The sequence below is a fragment of the Cnephaeus nilssonii genome (assembly GCF_951640355.1).
Source record: "Cnephaeus nilssonii genome assembly, chromosome: 14".
Taxonomy (NCBI): Eukaryota; Metazoa; Chordata; class Mammalia; order Chiroptera; family Vespertilionidae; genus Cnephaeus; species Cnephaeus nilssonii.
The window spans coordinates 80,754,695-80,770,581 of NC_137085.1; the positions used below are offsets into that span (position 1 = coordinate 80,754,695).

At 48.4% G+C, this 15,887-nt stretch overlaps 2 protein-coding genes across 2 annotated transcripts in view; both read left to right on the forward strand.

Moving 5' to 3' along the window:
* The window catches only part of LOC307110532 (ubiquitin carboxyl-terminal hydrolase 17-like protein 13), a gene marked incomplete at both ends in the record, with an annotated part of 108,129 nt that extends 100,793 nt beyond the window's left edge, over positions 1–7,336 (forward strand). Inside the window, 1 exon segment of the mRNA XM_079789633.1 lies at positions 6,973–7,336. Coding sequence (XP_079645759.1) covers positions 6,973–7,336 — 364 coding nt within the window.
* Positions 7,337–9,477: 2,141 nt separating this feature from the next.
* LOC307110533 (ubiquitin carboxyl-terminal hydrolase 17-like protein 6) lies at positions 9,478–11,041 on the forward strand (the record flags this gene model as incomplete). The annotated part of the gene is made up of 2 exons (XM_079789634.1): positions 9,478–9,623; positions 9,670–11,041. 2 exons carry the CDS (start codon positions 9,478–9,480, stop codon positions 11,039–11,041), a joined length of 1,518 nt encoding a protein of 505 aa, XP_079645760.1.
* Positions 11,042–15,887: the final 4,846 nt, after the last annotated feature.

Genomic DNA, 15,887 nt, shown 5'->3' on the forward strand with positions numbered 1-15,887 from the left:
TTCCAGGCCGCCATTGTGTCACCTGAGCCGTAGTTTTTAAAGTGTGATCTTTGGGTCACCGGCATCAGCATCATCCCGCGTACCCCTCTCTTTTATTCTAGTTGTAGAGCATCTGCTCAGCCAGCCCTCCAGTGGTTCTGGATGGTGTCTGCTCTGAGGATACACTATTGAAAGTGTTTCATACAATGCGGGAAATCCTAGAATAGAGCAAAGAGCACATTTAAGCAACTTTGGAAACCACTAGAATTCACTTAAAGTAGCATTAGACTGTAAAGCAGTTGCGAGACTATTGAATATAGCTTATCAAGTTCACAGAAGAGTGTACAAAGTGGTTTGTACATGTGGGGAAGTCCCATAAGTAGAGCAAAAGGCCAGTTATAGGACACTACAAGAAACCAGTAGTAATTCAGAGCAAATAATAATGAATAGAACAGAATTGTGAGAATACAAGTGGAAAAGACATCAAAATGTAAGTCTATAGTCTAGAAAGGTCTTTGTACACTGCAGAAAACACTTTAAATAGAGCAAAGTGAACATTAAACCAGTCTTTGAAACCACTAGAATTCACTGAAAGGTAGCATTAAACTGTACAACAGTTGAGAGACAAGTTTATATAGCTTCGGCAGTTCACAGAGGAGTGTACAAAGTTGTTTGTACATGTGCGGAAGTCCCATAAGTAGAGCAAAAGGCCAGTTATAGGACACTTCAAGAAACCAATAGTAATTCAGAGTAAATAATAATGAACATAACAGAATTGTGAGAGAACAAGTGGAAAAGACATCCAAATGTAAGTCTAATGTCTAGAATGGATGTTGTACACTGCAGAAATCCTTGAAATACAGCAAGTGCACATTAAATCAGTTTTTGTAACCACTAGAATTCAAAGAAAAGTAGCATTAATCTGTAAAACATAGTTAAGGGACAAGTGTATAATGCTTCTCCACTTCAGAGAAGAGTGTAGAAAGCTGTTTGTACAATGCAGGTAAGTCCGGTAAGTACAGCAGAAAGCCAACTGTAAGACATTGTAAGAAAGACTAGAAATTAACTATAAAATAGCAGTAAATTGAACAAAATAGTTAGAGTATAAAGGTAAAATACATCACAATTTCTGGGTCTAGTAATGAAAGGGTTTCGTACATGTGGGATATTCTTGAAATAGAGCAGTAAGCAAAATTAAGCAGCTTTAGAAACCACTATAATTCACTGAAAAGTAGCATTAAACTGTAAATCATACCTGGGAAACAAGTATATATTGCTGCTCAACTTCAGAGAAGCGTATAGAAAGGTGTTTGTACAATGCAGGAAAGTCCGCTAATTACAGCAAAAAGCCAATTGTAAGACATGTAAGAAAGAGGAGGAACTAATAACAAAATAGCAATAAATTGAAGAGAATAGTGAGAGAGCAAGTGGAAAAGAGACCTCCACGTTAGGATACAGTATTGAAAGTGTTTCATACAATGCGGGAAATCTTAGAATAGAGCAAAGAGCACATTTAAGCAGCTTTGGAAACCAATAGAATTCACTCAAAGTAGCATTAAACTGTAAAACAGTTGCGAGACAAGTGTATATAGCTTATCAAGTTCACAGAAGAGTGTACAAAGTGGTTTGTACATGTGGGGAAGTCCCATAAGTAGAGCAAAAGGCCAGTTATAGGACATTACAAGAAACCAGTAGCATTTCAGAGGAAATAATAATGAATATAACAGAATTGTGGGAGAACAAGTGGAAATGACATCAAAATGTAAGTCTAAAGTCTAGAAAGGATGTTGTACACTGCAGAAATCCTTGAAATAGAGCAAGTGCACATTAAACCGGTCTTTGAACCAGTAGAATTCACTGAAAAGTAGCCTTAATCTGTAAAACATAGTTAAGGGACAAGTGTATAATGCTTCTCAACTTCAGAGAAGAGTGTAGAAAGCTGTTTGTACAATGCAGGTAAGTCTGATAACTGTAGCAAAAAGCCAATTGTAATACCTTGTAAGAAAGACTAGAAACTAAGTGCAAAATAGCAGTAAATTGAACAGAATGGTTTGATTATAACTGTACAATACATCACAATTTATGGGTATAGTAATGAAAGTGTTTCGTATATGCAGGATATCCTTGAAATCGAGCAGTAAGCACATTTAAGCAGCTTTAGAAACCACGGCAATTCACTGAAGAGTAGCATTAAACTGTAAATCATATTCGGCGACAAGTGTATATTGCTTATATACTTCAGAGAAGAGTGTAGAAAGGTGTTTGTACAATGTAGGTAAGTCCGCTAATTACAGCAAAAAGCCAATTGTAAGACATGTAAGAAAGAGGAGGAACTAAGAGCAAAATAACAATAAATTGAACAGAATAGTGACAGAGCAAGTGGAAAAGAGATCAGCATGTTGGCAAACAGCAATGAAAGTGTTTCATACAATGCGGGAAATCCTAGAATAGAGCAAAGAGCACATTTAAGCAGCTTGGGAAACCACTAGAATTCACTCAAAATAGCATTGAAGTGTAAAACAGTTGCGAGACAAGTGTATATAGCTTATCGAGTTCACAGAAGAATGTACAAAATGGTTTGTACATGTGGGGTAGTCCCACAAGTAGAGCAAAAGGCCCATTATAAGACACAGCAAGGAACCACTAGCATTTCAGAGCAAATAATAATGAATAGAAGAGAATTGTGGGAGAAAAAGTGGAAAAGACATCAAAATGTAAGTCTATAGTATAGAAAGGATGTTGTACACTGCAGAAATCCTTGATATAGAGCAAGTGCACATTAAACTGGTCTTTGAAACCAGTAGAATTCACTGAAAAGTGGCATTAAACTGTAAATCATATTTGAGAGACAAGTGTATATTGCTTCTCCACTTCAGAGAAGAGTGTAGAAAGTTGTTTGTACAATTCAGGTAAGTCTGATAACTATAGCAGAAAGACAATTGTAATACATTGTAAGAAAGACAATGAACTAATTGCAAAATAGCAGTAAATTGAACAGAATAGTTAGATTATAAAGGGAAAATACATCACAATTTATGGGTATAGTAATGAAAGTGTTTCATACATGCGGGATATCCTTGAAATCGAGCATCAAGCACATTTAGGCAGCTCTAGAAACCAGGACAATTCACTGAAAAGTAGCATTAAACTGTAAATCATACTTGGGAGACAAGTGTATATTGCTTCTCCACTTCAGAGAAGAGTGTAGAAAGGTGTTTGTACAATGCAGGTAAGTCCGCTAATTACAGCAAAAAGCCAATTGTAAGACATTGTAAGAAAGAGGAGGAACTAAGAGCAAAATAGCAATAAATTGAACAGAATAATGACAGAGCAAGTGGAAAACAGATCACCACGTTAGGATACAGTAATGGAAGTGTTGCATACAATGCGGGAAATCCTGGAATAGAGCAAAGAGCACATTTAAGCAGCTTTGGAAAACACTAGAATTCACTCAAAGTAGCATTAAACTGTAAAACAGTTGCGAGACAAGTGTATATAGCTTATCAAGTTCACAGAAGAGTGTACAAAGTGGTTTGTACATGTGGGGAAGTTCCATAAGTTGAGCAAAAGGCCAGTTATAAGACACTGCAAGAAACCAGTAGCATTTCAGAGGAAATAATAATGAATATAACAGAATTGTGGGAGAACAAGTGGAAAAGACATCAAAATGTAAGTCTATAGTATAGAAAGGATGTTGTACACTGCAGAAATCCTTGAAATAGAGCAAGTGCACATTAAACCGGTCTTTGAAACCAGTAGTATTCACTGAAAAGTAGCATTAAACTGTAAATTATACTTGGGAGACAAGTGTATATTGCTTCTCCACTTCAGAGAAGAGTGTAGAAAGGTGTTTGTACAATTCAGGTAATTCTTATAACTGTAGCAGAAAGCCAATTGTAATACATTGTAAGAAAGACTAGGAACTAACTGCAAAATAGCAGTAAATTGAACAGAATAGTTAGATTATAAAGGGAAAATACATCACAATTTATGGGTATAGTAATGAAAGTGTTTCATACATGCTGGATATCCTTGAAATCGAGCATCAAGCACATTTAGGCAGCTCTAGAAACCAGGACAATTCACTGAAAAGTAGCATTAAACTGTAAATCATACTTGGGAGACATGTGTATATTGCTTCTCAACTACAGAGAAGAGTGTACAAAGGTGTTTGTACAATGCAGGTAAATCCGGTAAGTACAGCAGAAAGCCAATTGTAAGACATTGTAAGAAAGACTAAGAACTAACTGTAAAATAGCAATAAATTGAACAGAATAGTGACAGAGCAAGTGGAAAAGAGATCACCATGTTAGGATACAGTATTGAAAGTGTTTCATACAATGCGGGAAATCCTAGAATAGAGCAAAGAGCACATTTAAGCAAATGTGGAAACCACTAGAATTCACTTAAAGTAGCATTAAACTGTAAAACATTGGGAGACAAGTGTATATAGCTTATCAAGTTCACAGAAGAGTGTACAAAGTGGTTTGTACATGTGGGGAAGTCCCATAAAGGCCAGTTTTAGGACACTATAAGAAACCAGTAGTAATTCAGAGCAAATAATAATGAACATAACAGAATTGTGAGAGAACTAGTGGAGAAGACATCAAAATGTAAGTCAAATTTCTAGAAAGGATGTTGTACACTGCAGAAATCCTTGAAATACAGCAAGTGCACATTAAGCCAGTCTTTGTAACAACTAGAATTCAAAGAAAAGTAGCATTAATCTGTAAAACATAGTTAAGGAACAAGTGTATAATGCTTCTCAACTTCAGAGAAGAGTGTAGAAAACTGTTTCTACAATGCAGGAAAGTCCGGTAAGTACAGCAGAAAGCCAACTGTAAGACATTGTAAGAAAGATTAGGAACTAACTGTAAAATAGCAGTAAATTGAACAAAATAATTAGATTATAAAGGGAAAATACATCACAATTTCTGGGTATAGTAATGAAAGTGTTTCGTACATGCGGGATATCTTTGAAATCGAGCAGTAAGCACATTTAAGCAGCTTTAGAAACTACTACAATTCACTGAAGAGTAGCATTAAACTGTAAATCGAACTTGGGAGACAAGTGTATATTGCTTATATACTTCAGAGAAGAGTGTAGAAAGGTGTTTGTACAATGCAGGTAAGTCCGCTAATTACAGCAGAAAGCCAATTGTAAGACATGTAAGAAAGGAGGAACTAAGAGCAAAATAGCAATAAATTGAACAGAATAATGACAGAGCAAGTGGAAAAGAGATCACCATGTTAGGATACAGTAATGAAAGTGTTTCATACAATGCGGGAAATCCTAGAATAGAGCAAAGAGCACATTTAAGCAGCTTTGGAAAACACTAGAATTCACTCGAAGTAGCATTAAAATGTAAAACAGTTGAGAGACAAGTGTTTATAACTTCTCAAGTACATAGAAGAGCATACAAAGTTGTTTGTACATGTGGGGACATCCTATAATTAGAGCACAAGGCCAATTATAGGACACTGCAAGGAACCACTAGTAATTCAGAGCAAATAATAGTGAATTGAACAGAATTGTGAGAATACAAGTAGAAAAATATCAAAATGTAAGTCTATAGTCTAGAAACGTCTTTGTACACTGCAGAAAACCCTTTAAATAGAGAAAAGTGCACATTAAACCAGTCTTTGAAACCACTAGAATTCACTGATAGGTAGCATTAAACTGTACAACAGTTGAGAGACAAGTGTGTATAGCTTCTACAGTTCACAGAGGAGTGTACAAAGCTGTTTGTACATGTGGGGAAGTCCCATAAGTAGATAAAAAGGCCAGTTGTAGGACACTACAAGAAACCAGTAGTAATTCAGAGCATATAATAATGAATATAACAGAATTGTGAGAGAAAAAGAGGAAAAGACATCAAAATGTAAGTCTAAAGTCTAGAAAGTATGTTGTACACTGCAGAAATCCTTGAAATAGAGCAAGTGCACATTAAACCAGTCTTTGTAACCACTAGAATTCAAAGAAAAGTAGCATTAATCTGTAAAACATAGTTAAGGGACAAGTGTATAATGCTTCTCAACTTCAGAGAAGAGTGTAGAAAGCTGTTTCTACAATGCATGAAAGTCCGGTAAGTACAGCAGAAAGCCAATTATAAGACATTGTAAGAAAGACTAAGAACTAACTGTAAAATAGCAGTAAATTGAACAAAATAGTTAGATTATAAAGGGAAAATACATCACAATTTCTGGGTATAGTAATGAAAGTGTTTCGTACATGTGGGATATCCTTGAAATAGAGCAGTTAGCAAAATTAAGCAGCTTTAGAAACCACTATAATTCACTGAAAAGTAGCATTAAACTGTAAATCATACCTGGGAAACAAGTGTATATTGCTTCTCAACTTCACAGAAGAGTATAGAAAGGTGTTTGTACAATGCAGGTAAGTCCTCTAATTACAGCAGAAAGCCAATTGTAAGACATTTTAAGAAAGACTAGGAACTAAGAGCAAAATAGCAATAAATTGAACAGAATAGTGACAGAGCAAGGGGAAAAGAGATCACCATGTTAGCATACAGTAATGAAAGTGTTTCATACAATGCGGGATATTCTAGAATAGAACAAAGAGCACATTTAAGCAGCTTTGGAAACAACTAGAATCCACTCAAAGTAGCATTAAACTGTAAAACAGTTTAGAGACAAGTGTATATAGCTTCTCAAGTTCAAAGAAGAGTGTATACAGTTGTTTGTACATGTGGTGAAGTCTCATAAGTAGAGTAGAAGGCCAATTATAGGACACTGCAAAAAACCAGTAGTAATTCAGAGCAAATAACAATGAATATAAAAGAATTGTGAGAGAACAAGTTGAAAAGACATCCAAAATGTAGGTCTATAGTCTAGAAAGGATGTTGTACACTGCAGAAATCCTTGAAATAGAGCAAGTGCACATTAAACCAGTCTTTGAAACCAATAGAATTCACTGCAAAGTAGCATTCAACTGTACAACAGTGGAGAGACAAGTGTACATGTTGGCACAAGGACCAAGCACAAGGTCGCGGCGTCGACCCAACGGGGCCCCGAGAGTGCCCCCAACTTCACGGGTCCCGGGTCCGAGGAGCCCGCGCGAGAGCAGCGGCGACGGCCCCAGGAGCCATCCCGGCCCAAGCCTCAGTCCAACCTCAGGGAGGTCGCGTGTGCGGTGCCCGCCGAAGCCGTCCTCATTCACCAGTCCCGGGACCGAGGGGGCACGGCCGACCGCCTGCTCAACCATCCAGCCGGGGACGTCCTCCCCGGGGGGCTCAAGGGCACTGGCCAAGGCCCTGGTCCCAGAGGGGGAGCAAAGGTGAACAGGAAGAAGAAGAAGAAGAAGCAGGGGCACAGGTCCGTGCCCGCGTGCCAGTGATGCCAGCAGCATGAGTGGCCCAGGAGCCTGTGGGAGAGCCTTGAGCTGAGCGCTGAGGGGTTGGGGTTGGGGGGGGGGCGGGCGTGGTGGGCGTGGTGCGGGGGGGATTGGGAGGGTGTGTGGAAGTGTGTGTGTGTGTGTGTGTGTGTGTGTGTGCTACTTTCCAGGGTGCCAGGTCAAGGGTCAGTGATGGGCGGCACAAAATCGCAATTTTGGCAAAGTTGGATACTCCTGAACCCATGTAGGGGGGTGAGGGGCTAGAGAAAGGGGGCGACAGGAGGAAGGTGGGAGGAGGAGGAAGGGGCGTGGTTGTGCGCATTGATTTTAGTCTCTCTGTTCACGTGCCCCGCGTCCTGAAGCCCATTAGCCCATCAGCCCATCAGCCCTTGGCGTCCGCTTCCCAGATCTGCCTGCACTCCCAGGCCCCAGTTCTGCCCCGTGGAGGAGCTGGGTCTCCACTCCTGTGACTAATCACTGGAATGGCTCGATGTCCCCCTCCCGAGGCGCATGTCCAGCTGTGCTGATGTGAACCCGGGTGGATCATACCCGCAGGGTGGCCACGACTGCAGGCAAACGTCCCGGCGCCTTCCCAGGATCCCAGGATCGGCAGCCCAGCACAGCCGGGGAGGCTTGTGTGGCGCACGAGAGCCCCCAAAACATTTCCAACCCCTCCCTGGTGGGCTGTCACTGCTCTTGCCACCCTGGAGAGGCTGGGAAATGTGTGACCAGCTGCCCCAGAGTCCTCCAGGTTTTGCACTGCAGCCCCCAGCCCCCGGGTCCGTCCGCCATTGCCAAAGAGGGTTGTCCTGGGCCCACCCGATCCTGTCTAAACATGTGTGGTCGCCTCTCCGACCCAGCAAACGGTGGCGCCGCCCTGCAAGACGTGGAGAAGGTGTCCTGCGGGGGTCCTCGGGCACCTGCGGAATCTCCCAAGTCCTCTCTAAGCCCGGGAAACGCTTCGGCAGGCCCATTGCGCCCTCTGCTGGTCGATGAGCGCAAATGTGTGTGTGTGTGTGTGTGTGTGTGTGTGTGTGTGTGTGTGTGTGTCCGCCCCGCAGCCTCCTCTGGGGAAGGCAGAGCCAGGTGCCTGGACCTCCCCAGGTCTGGGGAGACCCGAGGGGGTAGCGGGGGGGCGGCGGGGGGGGGGAGGCGGGGGGGGGCAGGGAACGTCCTGCAAGGAGCGCTGTCTATGAGAATGCAGGGACTTGTGGGGGCGGGGGGGGGGGGGTGTGTGGAGCGAGGCGACTGGTGGTAGGTGGGGGGAGGGGCGTGCTCATGGATTCCTTCAGAGCACTCAATCAACGAGTGTGCCAGGGAGACCGCGGACGAACACGCGAACACGTGGCAGCACAAGGTCGGCTACCAAGATTTCTGCCGAGTGATCCACGTCTGGGAGATTCACCGTGGCTGTTTTCCTCGTGGCTCGGGTCTGCGTATGATATTTGGCGCTCACGCGAGATTGTGATCACATCTACAGGAAAACTGACCTCATTCGATTAAATGGTTTTGAGAGACAGACGTCGTGCAGCACGTCTTAAGGACGGCATCCTATGCATTTCCTAGATTCGCCCTGTCCCGCTACCACCAACGAGGTGGCTTACCAGAAGAGAAAGGCATTCCCCGAGAGTCCAGATGGCAGAAGTCAAAAATCAAGGTGCCTGCGGGACCCCTTTCCGTCTGAGGTCTCTGGGGTCGCTGGGCGGGGCCGCTGGTGGTGGCCTCTGGCGTCGCTGGCCCAGTGCCTTCAACTCCAGCGTCCGCCTCCCACGACCTCCAAGGTCAGCTTCGGTGTGTCTGCGTCTCCCGTCCCCCTCCCCTTCTCTTCGAGGAACACCAGGCGTGGGGCGCGGAGTCCAGCCTCTGTTCAGGAGCACCTTTTCTCCAGACCCTTGCGTTAATCCCACCTGAAAGGCGTGCCTGTGTCCGCCTGGGGCAGGAGGGCCCACACCCTAAAGTTGATTCCATCAAGCCTGGGGGCCACTGATTGGTGGAGCTCGTGGCTCCTCCCAGCATGCTCTGGGCCTATAAAAGGGCGGGTGGGGCGGCCGGGGCCTTCATTCTCAGACCTCCTCCGCCCTGGACGCTTCGTTCTCCAAGGGAGCTTTCAGGGGAGAGATCTCGCGAAGGCCCTGTCCGCGGACATGGAGGCCGCTTCTGCGCACCGGGAAGAGGAGCTTCAGCTCAGGCAACCCCCGAAGGTCGAATCCGCTGGATTCGGTGAAGGGGCTGCGGAAGTCCACTGGGGCCCCCGCGGGCCTCAGGGACCACCACCGCCCCGGGAGAGCGGGTGCGCCGCGGGGCCCACTGGCTCCCGCCGACACCCCTCCTCCGAGTGGGAGCTGGAGCCCGGGGAGACCCCGCGCGGTGGGGGCCGGGCTTCAGAACCTGGGCAACACCTGCTACGCGAACGCGGCCCTGCAGTGCCTCAGCTACACCCCGCCCCTGGCCCGCTACCTGCTGTCCGGGCGGCACTCGGGGGCCTGCGGGCGGCGGGCGTCCTGCGCCCTGTGCGCCCTGCAGGCTCACGTGACCCGGGCCCTCCTGCACCCCGGGGACGTCATCGTGCCCGAGGGGGAGCTGCTCACGGGCTTCCACGCGTACCGGCAGGAGGACGCCCACGAGTTCCTCCTGTTCACGCTGGACGCCCTGCAGCGGGCCTGTGTGCCTGAGGAGCGGCCGCCGTCGCCGCCGGGCCGGCCCTCCCAGGAGGACGCCACCCTGATCCGTCGGGTCTTTGGAGGCCACTGGAGATCTCGGATCCAGTGCCTCCGCTGCCAGGGCGTGTCCGACACCCTGGACCCTTACCTGGACATCGGCCTGGACATCCAGGCGGCGCAGAGCGTGACCCAGGCCCTGGAGCTGCTGGTGAGGCCCGAGCGGCTGGGCGGGGCCGACGGCTACCAGTGCGGCAAGTGCCGCCGGAAGGTGCCGGCCACCAAGACGCTGCGCCTGCACGCGGCCTCCAGGGTGCTCACGCTCGTGCTGAAGCGGTTCTCGGCGCTCGCGGACAGCAAGGTGGAGCGGGACGTGCGCTACCCGGAGCACCTGGACCTGCGGCCCTACCTGTCCCAGGGGCGCCGCGCGGGCCCGCTGCTGTACCGGCTCTACGCCGTGCTGGTCCACTCGGGCCGCACCTGCCACAGCGGCCACTACTTCTGCTACGTCCGAACCGCGGGCGGCCGGTGGTTCAAGATGGACGACGCCCAGGTGACCGCCTGCGACGCTTCTGAGGCCCTGAGCCAACGCGCCTATGTGCTCTTTTACGTCCAGACCAGTGAACTGGAAGGAGACAGTGGGAAACCCACATGCCCCGGGACCGAGCACAAGGTCGCGGCGTCGACCCAACGGGGCCCCGAGAGTGCCCCCAACTTCCCGGGTCCCGGGTCCGAGGAGCCCGCGCGAGAGGCGCCGGTCAAGCACACCAGCTTAGAGCAGCGGCGACGGCCCCAGGAGCCATCCCGGCCCAAGCCTCAGTCCAACCTCAGGGAGGTCGCGCGTGCGGTGCCCGCCGAAGCCGTCCTCATTCACCAGTCCCGGGACCGAGGGGGCACGGCCGACCGCCTGCTCAACCATCCAGCCGGGGACGTCCTCCCCGGGGGGGCAAAGGGCACTGGCCAAGGCCCTGGTCCCAGAGGGGGAGCCAAGGCGAACAGGAAGAAGAAGAAGAAGAAGCAGGGGCACAGGTCCGTGCCCGCGTGCCAGTGATGCCAGCAGCAGGAGTGGCCCAGGAGCCTGCGGGAGAGCCTTGAGCTGAGCGCTGAGGGGTTGGGGTTGGGGGGGGGGGGGAGGGCGGGCGTGGTGGGCGTGGTGCGGGGGGGATTGGGAGGGTGTGTGGAAGTGTGTGTGTGTGTGTGTGTGTGTGTGTGTGTGTGTGCTACTTTCCAGGGTGCCGGGTCAAGGGTCAGTGATGGGCGGCACAAAATCGCAATTTTGGCAAAGTTGGATACTCCTGAACCCATGTAGGGGGGTGAGGGGCGAGAGAAAGGGGGCGACAGGAGGAAGGTGGGAGGAGGAGGAAGGGGCGTGGTTGTGCGCATTGATTTTAGTCTCTCTGTTCACGTGCCCCGCGTCCTGAAGTCCATCAGCCCATCAGCCCTTGGCCTCCGCTTCCCAAATCTGCCTGCACTCCCAGGCCCCAGTTCTGCCCCGTGGAGGAGCTGGGTCTCCACTCCTGGGACTAATCTCTGGAATGGCTCGACGTCCCCCTCCCGAGGCGCATGCCCAGCTGTACTGATGTGAACCCGGGTGGATCATGCCCGCAGGGCGGCCACGACTGCAGGCAAACGCCCCGGCGCCCTCCCAGGATCCCAGGATCAGCAGCCCGGCACAGCCGGGGAGGCTTGTGTGGCGCACGAGAGCCCACAAAACATTTCCAACCCCTCCCTGGTGGGCTGTCACTGCTCTTGCCACCCTGGAGAGGCCGGGAAATGTGTGACCAGCTGCTCCAGCGTCCTCCAGGTTTTGCACCGCAGCCCCCAGCCCCCGGGTCCGTCCGCCATTGCCAAAGAGGGTTGTCCTGGGCCCACCCGATCCTGTCTAAACATGTGTGGTCGCCTCTCCGACCCAGCAAACGGTGGTGCCGCCCTGCAAGACGTGGAGAAGGTGTCCTGCGGGGGTCCTTGGGCACCTTCGGAATCTCCCAAGTCCTCTCTAAGCCCGGGAAACGCTTCGGCAGGCCCGTTGCGCCCTCTGCTGGTCGATGAGCGCCAATGTGTGTGTGTGTGTGTGTGTGTGTGTGTGTGTGTGTGTGTGTGTGTGTGTCCGCCCCGCAGCCTCCTCTGGGGAAGGCAGAGCCAGGTGCCTGGACCTCCCCAGGTCTGGGGAGACCCGAGGGGGTAGCGGGGGGCGGCGGGGGGGGGGGGGGGAGGCGGGGGGGGCAGGGAACGTCCTGCAAGGAGCGCTGTCTATGAGAATGCAGGGACTTGTGGGGGCGGGGGGGGGGTGTGTGGAGCGAGGCGACTGGTGGTAGGTGGGGGGAGGGGCGTGCTCATGGATTCCTTCAGAGCACTCAATCAACGAGTGTGCCAGGGAGACCGCGGATGAACACGCGAACACGTGGCAGCACAAGGTCGGCTACCAAGATTTCTGCCGAGTGATCCACGTCTGGGAGATTCACCGTGGCTGTTTTCCTCGTGGCTCGGGTCTTCGTATGATATTTGGCGCTCACGCGAGATTGTGATCACATCTACAGGAAAACTGACCTCATTCGATTAAATGGTTTTGAGAGACAGACGTCGTGCAGCACGTCTTAAGGACGGCATCCTATGCATTTCCTAGATTCGCCCTGTCCCGCTACCACCAACGAGGTGGCTTACCAGAAGAGAAAGGCATTCCCCGAGAGTCCAGATGGCAGAAGTCAAAAATCAAGGTGCCTGCGGGACCCCTTTCCATCTGAGGTCTCTGGGGTCGCTGGGCGGGGCCGCTGGTGGTGGCCTCTGGCGTCGCTGGCCCAGTGCCTTCAACTCCAGCGTCCGCCTCCCACGACCTCCAAGGTCAGCTTCGGTGTGTCTGCGTCTCCCGTCTCCCTCCCCTTCTCTTCACTGTCTTCCAGATCCTAGGTATGTACTATTTGACAAGTTGTCTGTGATCTTCAACACCCATTTTTATTTCTTTGTTGCTATAAACTTACATCTCTGAATCAGTATTCAAGTCTGGAGGAAGGTAGAAATATTTCACTATCAAAGTTGCTAGGCCTGGCTTTCCTTTTGAGACTGTAATAAAGGGTTTAATCACCAAACCAGTCACTTAGCCAGCTTGTCATCCTTGTTCGCGCCAGCCCCGCCCGCCCTGCTGGCTTAGACGACTGAGAGAGCGGATGGGTGCTCCTCATGCCACAGGCCACACACAGGGCAATAGCGTTCTGGACTCATCAGCTCAGAGTGCAGTTAGAATAATAATGATTCTCTCCTTTTAGATATTCATATATTGTGGCAAGATTGTGATGTCAATGATCTAAGTTTCAAATCGTCCATCAAGATGCTTTTTTGGGGCAGCAGGCTTTGCTCTTCTTTCCTGAGCAGTTAGAATCCTTGCCAATGCACTCCCCTGCCCCATGCCCTCTTTTGCCCCCATAAGCTGTTTGAGACACATCACCTGCTTTAGTGGAACGCATTCTTGTTTCTATTTACAAGCCTCGAAAGTGAAGCATGTATCATGCAAGCAGTTCAGGTTTCCAGAGATCACTCATTGGACCTCCATGGCATGTCGCTGTTCCGATCTGAGTTTGCATATTTGGAGTCTCGTATCTCGCAACGAATGACTTTGAAAAGCTGCCTGGGTCGACCAAGGGCTGGGACAGATGATCTCTTCTGTGCCCAGCCGTCTGCCTCAGCCTGGCATCCTGGGCAGCTGCATGTTGGTGGAGTCCCCATGTCCCAACTCTTAACTTTGCAAGTTCAGATCCTCAGTATCATCAGGTCCCCAGAGCGAATCAGGCTTTTGGAGGCCGTTACCCAGAAACCAAACTCACAGAAGGCTGATGGACAAACATACCTCAGAATGTGCTTAGGAGGATTAAATGAGAGTGGATATAACTCTGTCTGTCCTGTAGAGTAAGTGTCCTGTAACTGTTGGCTTTCACTTTATCCCGTGACCCATCAAACAAAATATTGGCAGCACAGGGTAAACCCCGACAACTACTTCCTCTTTGGCTGCCTCTCCTGGTTCTTGTGGACCAAAGGGGCCATGTGCTGACCTGACAAGCTCAGGGAAGGCCTGCATGACAGTCTTGCAAACTCAGAGACCTAAAGTCACACCAAAGGATGGTCTGAAATTAAAATTTAACTAAAAGCAGTTTATGGTGAGTAGTCATGTCCTAGGCCAGTATATCCCCTGACAAAGATCAACTTTGGTCTAACTGAGCCTATTGTCTTTTTGCATCTAAGATATCTTGGGGCAGGTCAGGGTAACTTGTAACTTCCTCTTTTCTGGACCCCTCAGGGCACAACCAATGCATCAGGGCGGAGACCATAATTTCCCTCATTGTTATTTTTATCATGTTAATTTTGGACTATTAACTATCCTGCACCCACCTAAGTAAAAGAAGTATGTGTCTATCATTTTACTTTTTACCTCATCCCAAGGTTCCCCCTCTTTGCTTTCTCCCACCTCCCTAATCTATCACCAGTGGATTTCATGTGAGTCACTTCCTTTGATGGTAATGTATAAAACAAGGTGAAAAACTGCAATTCTCCGTCAATTCCTTGAGATTCTTCTTCCCAGCAATTGTTGACAATGGCAACCCAGGACCTGAAATGAGAAGCTGGGCCAGGACGACCCAGAGTCCGAAGTCCACACCTCAGGTGAGTAGTGAGGCAGACAAGGGATGAGGCCAAACATGAGGTGAGCAATGGGGCCTAGTGAGGGGGCCTTGAGGTGAGCTGGGGGTGGGGGTGGGGTGGGAGCAGGTACAGCCAGCCTGTGAGGACCAGAAAAGGGTGCCTGGACTGTTTCTGGGTACAAGTCTCAGGTGCCAATTTAAGTGAGACCAACCATGGACCACCTTTCCGTGAGCTCATCCTGTAGACTGGACAGTGGATTTAGGAGTGTACAGTTCTGTTCCCAGTTTACTTGAGCATTGCGAGGGCCAACATTACAGGCTTTCAGAAACAAGAGCTGAGTCTTAAGCCTAAATTTTTCAACAATGAAGTGGAAAACTATAAAAATGATAAATTTATTAGTAATGAAAAAAGACCCTAAGAGGTTTGTTCCATGTCCAGAAGAACATGGCTTGTAAATGCAGACCCAGGCTCAGATCAATTTTAGAGACCAAAGCCTTAGAGGAGTTCCCTCTACCAGAACTGCTGCAATTACACATGAAGAAGTGCAAATGAGAAAAGGAGCGAATGTGGTCTAAAACGTTTGGAATAATTTCCCCCTCTGACTGCCAGGAGACAAACTGGGTGCCCAAAGAAAAGGCCTCTGGTGTTCTCACCACAGCAATCCAGGTTCTTATACTTTTTCACTATCCCATGTTTTCCTCTAGTCCTTTTTTTTCTTTCTAAAATGAAAATGGCTTTGTTTTTTGCAGCCTACTTAAACTAAACAGAAATATACATTTAATTCAAAACCTCACCCCAAGAGGTAAAATCTGCTTTTGTTTTAAGTACATGCCCTTCCAGACAATTCTACATGCACAGTTCCTTTCCTCTGCTTTCTGTGGATTTAATTTACTATTCTAGATTCCAAGAAGGGTGTAAAACTTGTAAATATGCAGCTTGTTTCTTTCCCTAACATGTGCACTAAGATTGCACATTTTTCTGTAAGTCTTGTAATGTAGTATTTTTATTATAATTCAGTTCTAATTATTTTCTAACTCTTGGGCCCCTGCTCTTGAGCCCTGCTGACAGTGTGAGGCCTGGGGCCTGTGGTTCAGCTCCTGTGTCTAGCATCTGGTAACTGGTGTCTGGTGTCCAGTGCCTACTTAGGGGCCTGGGTTCCTAAACACAGATCTGAGTTCCGACTGCAGTGTCTGTGGTCTCGGGGAGAATTGTGTTTAGCTCTTTGTCTGGGTTCTGGGTTCTGTTTGGGTGTGGCTGGTTTTTTGCATTCC